Source organism: Epinephelus moara, chromosome 18, assembly GCF_006386435.1.
Source record: "Epinephelus moara isolate mb chromosome 18, YSFRI_EMoa_1.0, whole genome shotgun sequence".
In the NCBI taxonomy this organism is placed as follows: Eukaryota; Metazoa; Chordata; class Actinopteri; order Perciformes; family Serranidae; genus Epinephelus; species Epinephelus moara.
The window spans coordinates 8,473,605-8,481,057 of record NC_065523.1 but is presented as its reverse complement, the minus strand read 5'-3'; the positions used below and the strand labels follow the sequence as shown (position 1 = coordinate 8,481,057).

The 7,453-nt window shown below is 40.0% G+C and overlaps 1 protein-coding gene across 1 annotated transcript; it reads left to right on the top strand.

The window, feature by feature from the left end:
* Positions 1-203: 203 nt before the first annotated feature.
* LOC126404810 (keratin, type I cytoskeletal 13-like) lies at positions 204-6,632 on the top strand. Its single transcript, XM_050068136.1, has 7 exons — positions 204-756; positions 2,458-2,540; positions 3,230-3,386; positions 3,538-3,699; positions 3,784-3,909; positions 5,291-5,511; positions 6,268-6,632. Exons 1-7 carry the CDS (start codon positions 274-276, stop codon positions 6,341-6,343), a joined length of 1,308 nt encoding a protein of 435 aa, XP_049924093.1. The 5' UTR covers positions 204-273; the 3' UTR covers positions 6,344-6,632.
* Positions 6,633-7,453: the final 821 nt, after the last annotated feature.

The following is a 7,453-nucleotide window of genomic DNA, read 5'->3' as shown; positions in this document are numbered from 1 at the left end:
TAAAGTAGCAAAAAATGGCATAAAAATTAATGTGAAAATACCAAAAGTACAAGTACCTCAAAGTCATACCCAAGTGCAATACTTAATGTACTGGGTTATGTTCCAGCTCTGGGGGGTGTGGACTGTCGACCCCGCCCCTCACCTGCAGCACAGCCCACCTGAGCACCTTTAAAAGAAGCAAACTCGCCCATCTCTGCTCACTTCTCTTCTCTCCTATCCCTCCACTGGAGAAGACAGGCCGACACACACCTCCTCTTTTATTACTCCATTATCATGTCAACGTTCATGATTGGCGGTGGCAGCAGTATGAGCAGCGGCTTAGGCTACAAGTCAGGCTATAGCTCATACAGCATGGCAGGAGGAGCAATAGGTGGTGGTGTTAAGGTCTCCCAGGCAGGCAGGGGCTACTCTGCTGGGGGCAGTGGCGGTGGCTATGGCTACGGCAGAGGTTTTGGTGGTGGTGCTTTCATGGCAGGAGGTGGAGGAGGTGGAGGAGGTTTTAGCTTAGGTGGAGGTTTTGGAGGTGGTGGTGCAGGCATGGGGGGTGGTGCAGACGACAGCCTCATCGGCAACGAGAAGTTCACCATGCAGAACCTTAACGACCGCCTGGCTGCCTACCTGGCCAAGGTGGCCGCGCTTGAGAAGGCAAACGCCGAGCTGGAGCTGAAGATCAGGCAGTTTGTGGAGAACAAGGTCGGCCCCAGCACCAGAGACTACAGTCCCTACTTCGTCACCATCGCAGAACTGCAGGGCAAGGTGAGGAAAGGGGGCAGCATGGACCAGAGTTTTAGCAGTGGTCCAAGGAACTCTCCATCTGCTGGCGGTCTTTTTCAAAAAAAAAAAACAAATGCAAGGAAGGAAAAGAAATGCAAAAAACATATATTACAGACATCTGATGACAAAGTGCTTACCACAAAATAAATACAATACAGAGGGAAAAAAAGCTGAGGTCAAAAAGTCATTTGTTCGTGAACTGAGGAACGAAGGAAAAAAATTGGCTTACATAAAGGAAAACATTAAACAAAGAAAAGTAGCACAACAATAACAGATAAAGTTCTGTAATTTGAGGGGGTGAGAAGTGAATCAGAGCCCCCAGTGATGGCATGGATGTCACTGAATAAAAATAGGTCGACCGCACCTTTGTGTAAGTGATCCAGGTGAGGCTGCCACACGTCAAAATCTCAAGCTGCTGCACACAGACATACTGGATGTTTGCAACCAGGTATGCAAGCAGCCCTGATTTAATTTTTTCCCCCTAAAATTTGTCTTGATGGGGCTGTTTTTGTTCATCTATTCTGATCCAAGCAGTTAAACAACAGGAAATGAGTAAGTAACACTTTAATTATTCATTAGCTGTTGAAGTTGTTTAGTGGATGAAACACACCAAAATAATTTGGTGCTTTTGTGTTTTATGTCATTGTGAATCGAAAACAGCAGTGTGACAAAAGAAAAGAAAAACATAACTTTATCGAAAACTATGGAAAAGGTGATTTTTGCTTTTTTGTCTGATATATTTGTTTTTGATAAAATGAGACGTCACCTTGAACTCTCAAAAACATTCATTTGAACTGTCAGGGAGTAAACTTAAAAAAAATACTGAAAGAAATCACAAGTTAAGCCTTGTTAATCCTCCTGCTGTGACTGGGTGGAGTCATATGGATGTGACTGATGTCTGGCTCCAATGATGTCGACCACACCCGTGTGTAAGTGGTCCAGGTGAAGCTGCCATGTAGTTTGGTAGTTAAGATTTTACTGCTGAAAGATCAGTTTTCTTTTTTCATCTCCCCCCCAAATAAGGTTCATTTTGTGTCATGATACTATCCGCTGTGATTGGCTGGAGTCATGTGGGTGTGACACGATGTCGTACAATCTGATTGGTGGCTGAGACTCAAAAGGAAAAAAAAAAAGCTTTTTTGCAGATATATTTGGTTTAATCCATACATATTATTGTCTTCATACAATGTTTTAATTTTCTATTCATAATCTGTATTTCTATGTTTGGACAGAGAAGCACAATTGCACCTTTTTTGTACAATTTGACATTTGTAAATGACACCTGCCTTTATTTGGAGTTATTTTGTAATTTAACATCAAAGTTAGAGAGCAAAAGTGGGACATATTTTTGGTTATTTAAAAAAAAAACCCACATCAGAAACATGTATTTTCAGGCCTTTTGATGAACATCAACTAGCTCACTAGTTCATGGGCGGGGTCTGCAATCACTCAGACTTCGGACACTTGAATAAAATAATTTAGAGTAAATGTAATTCACTATATGCATTATTATTATTCTACATTTTGTCACCTTTTCAATGGTACTTTGACTTTTACTCACCTTTCATCATGCGATGTGTGCATTAGTAGAAATAGGACTAATGCGATCTATGTATCCATTATTTTCCTGACATACTGATATAATGTCTCAGCTATGCTTTGTGTGTGTTTGTGTGTTTTCAGATTCAGGATGCCCTTCTCGAAAAAGGTACGGTCATACTGAGCATCGACAACGCCAAGCTGGCTATGGATGACTTCAGAATCAAGTCAGTAACTCTTTATTTACCTTTTTTTTTTTTTTTTTNAGTCAAGTCAGTAACTCTTTATTTACCTTTTTTTTTTCTTTTTTTTTTTTTTTTTTTTTTTTACCAGGATTTGAAACCTTAAAAAAACATTTATCAATTACACAAAATCAATACAAAGTCAAACAATGACAAATAGAGTTAGAGTTAACAGATACTGGGTCTCCACATGACAGCAGGGCTTTCTGCAGTGTATTATCATCATCATCATCAGCATCACTCACCCTGCTGGCTGCTGTGGAGGCCCAGCAGGTGGATTTACTGTCAAAAGTTTGTGACTTTGTATTGAAGATTAAAAGTTCAAGAAACATTTTGAGAATGTCCAAATGAAAATTATAAAGCCAGGCATTAATTCATACTTGTAACTTGAGTGTCTCAGGTTGATCCCTTTATAGCATCTGTCAACCTTTTCTCTTCATCCTGTTTTGTTTTTGCATGCTCATCAATGTTATACCATTAAATTCTTTGTGTAATTAAATTACTTTAGCATTCTTATTGTATCTACTCATCATAATTCCATAACTAACCATGGCATTGTTATAACGAGTACAAATTTCATTTAAACAACTACATTTGTTTTCAACACATTCACAGTCTTGAGTTTTTATCTTTTTCTTTTTGACCCTAATTTGACCCCATAATAAACTCTGCAGGTATGAGAATGAGCTGTCAATGCGTCAGTCGGTTGAGGCCGATATCGCTGGGCTGAAGATGCTGCTGGGAGAGATGGGCGTGGCCAAGAACGATCTGGAGATGCAGATTGAATCCCTGAAGGACGAGCTGGCGTCTATGAAGAAGAACCACGAAGAGGTACTAATCCTTTAAAACATACAAACAATAACCTGAACATTTTGGATGCAAAAATTAGAAATGAACTGCAGAAAATACATAACTTTAAGAGATTAAGTTCAACCATCAAATTGTTTATCATTAAAGATATTGATATTACCTCCTCCTGCAGGACTTGATGGCCATGAGAAGTCAGATGAGCGGTCAGGTGAACGTGGAGGTGGATGCCGCTCCTCAACAAGACCTCAGCAAGGTCTTAGAAGACATGAGAGAACACTACGAGGCTGTTGCTGCCAAGACCAACAAACAGCTGGAGGCCTGGTTCCTTGCCAAGGTGGGGATGAAAACTGCCTTCAAGACGAGCATCAACAAATATGTTATGTTCTGTGTATTTTTATGACTTCTCTCCTCCTCTCAGTCAGAGGAGCTCAGCAAGGAGGTGGCAACCACAGAGATGACAATTAAATCGTCGACCTCAGAGGTGAAGGAGGTTAAGAGTCAGCTTCAGGCTCTGGAAATCGAGCTCCAGTCACAGCTCAGCATGGTGAGAGTATAGAGCTAACAATTCATTTATTTGTCACATGAAATGCGAGCTACAATTCCAATGAGATGTAATCCTGTCAGTGCCTTTAATTTGTGTATTAACACAAGACTGTGACAATGAACATATGATTGGGCAGTCTTAGGCTGTGTCTTCCTTTAGGATTCTCCAATTACTAATTCTGTCTTTGTGAGCATGTAGTGACCCTCGATGAAATCTGATTTTTAAATTTTCTATTATTTATTTTACAATAACAGACTCTTAGGTGTCCACGTAGAAACGATAAAGACTCCAAGGTGTCCACATAGAGACAATAAGGATTCCATGGTGTGCTCGTAGGGATCATCAAGACTCCCAGGTGTCCTTGTAGAGGAAAAAAAGAATCCTGGGTCACCATCTGGAGACAAAAAAACCTCCCAGGTGTCCTTGTAGAGACAATAGAGATTCCCAGTTGTCCACGTAGAGACAAAAAGAATCCCAGGTGTCCTCGTGGAGACAATAAAGACTCTCAGGTGTCCACATACAGACTCATGGGTGTCCATGTAGAGTCGATAAAGCTCTCCGGTGTCCACATAGAGACAGTAAAGAATCCTAGGTGTCCATCTAGAGACAATAAAGACTCCCAGGTGTTCTTATAGATGAGATAAAGACTTCCAGGTGTCCACATAGAGACAATAAAGACTGCAAGGTGTCCACATAGAGACAGTAAAGAATCCCAGGTCTCCACGCAGAGACAATAAAGACTCTCAGGTATCCAAGCTGAAATGATAAAGACCCCCAGGTGTCCTCATAGAGACAATACAGACTCCCAGGTGTCCATGCAGATATGATAAAGATTCTCAGTTGTCTGCGTAGAGACAATCAAGACTCCCAGGTGTCCTTGTAGAGAAAATATAGACTCTCAGGCGTCCAAGTTGAAAAGATAAAAACTCCCAGGTGTTCATGTAGGGACAATAAAGAATCACAGGTCACCACCTGGAGACAAAAAAGATTGCCTGGTATCCACATAGATACTCCCGAGTGTCCATTTAGAGTCGATTAAGATTCACAGGTGTCTACATAGAGAAAATAAAGACTCCCAGGTGTCCACACAGAGATGATAAAGACTCCCAGGTGTCCACGTAGAGACAATACAAAAATACCAGGTGTCCATCTACTGACAAAAAAGACTCTCAGGTGTCCACAAAGAGATGATAAACGCTGTGAGGTGTCCACATAGAGACAATAAAGAATCCCTCGTCTCCACACAGAGACAAAAAAGACTCAATAACCTACACATTGTTCATTGCTTTTGTTTATCTGGACACCTCATCATGTGTTATTGCTTATATCTGGTTGTCCAGTGGTCCAGTTTCTATCCTCTAACTCATCTGTGTCCCTGTAGAAAGCAGCTCTTGAAGCCACACTGGCCGACATCCAGAACCGCTACGCCATGCAGCTCAACGGATACCAGATGCAAGTGAGCTCTATGGAGGAACAGCTGGTGCAGCTGAGGGCCGACCTAGAGAGACAGGGACAGGAGTACCAGATGCTGCTGGACATCAAGACCAGACTGGAGATGGAGATCGCTGAGTACAGGAGGCTGCTGGATGGGGAGGCAGGCGGGTAAGAAAAGATCAGAGATTAAATCTAATGTCAAACATTTTTGCTTGAAGTTCAACCAAAACCAGTTCGACCTCAAAGTTGGACAGAGAATTTTTTAAGAGCCTCGACACTGACTTTCAGCAGAGGGACAACTCACAGTAAAAATGAGAATGGCTGACTTAATGTGTAAATACACAGCTAAAAAAGGTTAGAATATAAAACTATATACCAATTGGTAAAAAAAATCACATCTATATGCACATTAAAAACTATTTAGATAGTAGATAATTTAAGGCCCAATCCACCTTCTACAACCAACATGCTTTGTAAACTACAAGGCAGGACAATCATCCCTGTATCCAGTGTAGGTAAATATGCCATAAAGACAAATCTTATTTTAATTAAAATTATTTCACCTGATGTAATTAGGGTTAGGAGATCCAAAATATTAGCTGAGATAAATTTCACAATGTTTCAACTTTTAAAATATCAATGTGGGTTGATAAAATGCTTTTACTTGTAATTTTCAGTGGGTTTTTTAATTTGTAAATTGAAGATGTGCATAAAAACAGGTGGATGTAAACACTTACTGAGAGTAACTGGCCAGTTAGAACTGATTTCCCTCTCTAATATGAATGATAATTACATTTTAAATGTGGAATTTTACACTAAACTGAAATATTAATCAGTCCAAGTAACAATGGTTTCATTTATTACTAATACCAAACATAAAAGCCATATTTCTCTAACTTCCTGTGACTTCTCTTTCTCCCTCAGGTCATCAGGCGGCATTCAATCTTCCTCCTCCACAACAACCACAGTCATCACAAAGGTCATCGAGGAGACCGCTTGAGACCAATTGCACGTCTGTCTGACCCAGGGGTGGAGCCAAATTTCAACCTATCACCTTCCTGCCTGCTGGCTCAGAAACATGATGAAGAGTGTCTGTCCTCTTTATCGGGCTGCAGTTCTGCCACTTCACGCTCATTTTCAGCTTTCATTTAACCTGCAATCAGTCAAAAATGATGGATTTGTGAGGGAAAATCACATTTGATTGATAGTTTGGGTTTGGAACAACTTAACTGCCAACAAACCTTCTGTCTGCTGCCTCAAGAAATAAAACAAAGCTCAACTCAACCAAATGTATCTTAATGCTTCCAAATAAAAAGCTGCATAAATGTATTCATTCCTTATTCATTTTTATTCAGTACATAGCATGTAGTGATGTCCAAATGAAGCTTTATGAACCACTAATTTGTATTTGTTGACCCCACTAGATGGCATGCTTTGTATAAAGAAAAAGGCTCAAGTAATGGCAATTTGTGTGCTTTCAACCCTTTGTTGAACAGAGACTGCCATCTAGTGGGCTCAGAAAATAAATAAAAAGGTTCATGAAGCTTCATTTGGCCACAATAAATAGCATGTAACACTTGGCATTTTAATAAATGTATTTTAATAAATGTATTACTATTGTTGCACAGTACGTTAGCATTCATCTCTAAATAGTTTATACAGTATGTAAACACAAATAGCATGCATAACTGGACATTGTAAGGCTTAGATGAACTGTCAGTATGCTGTTACCATACTAATAAGGTGATAGCCTCAGCTCTCAGGCTTTAATTCATGACTCTCAGACTCTCATTCATTTTATCAATAGTTTAGCCATCAATTAAAATTAATTAATTGGAAGTGTCCAAATAAAAGTCACCTTTGTTTTACCAGTGATTTGTGACACTTTGCATGGCACTTTTCAGGATACATTTCTATTGAATTGTTAGACAACATCAGGGGCCATATTCACAAACATTCAGAGAATATTTCCAGAGAATTAGTGATTTAGGAAAGTTCTCAGAGCAACTCTGAGCAAGGAAGGACAGAAACTTATATCATAGTGAGGGGGTGTGGTTGAATCTGTTGCTAGGTATGTAAACACATGTGATTGGTTGTCACAGACACACGC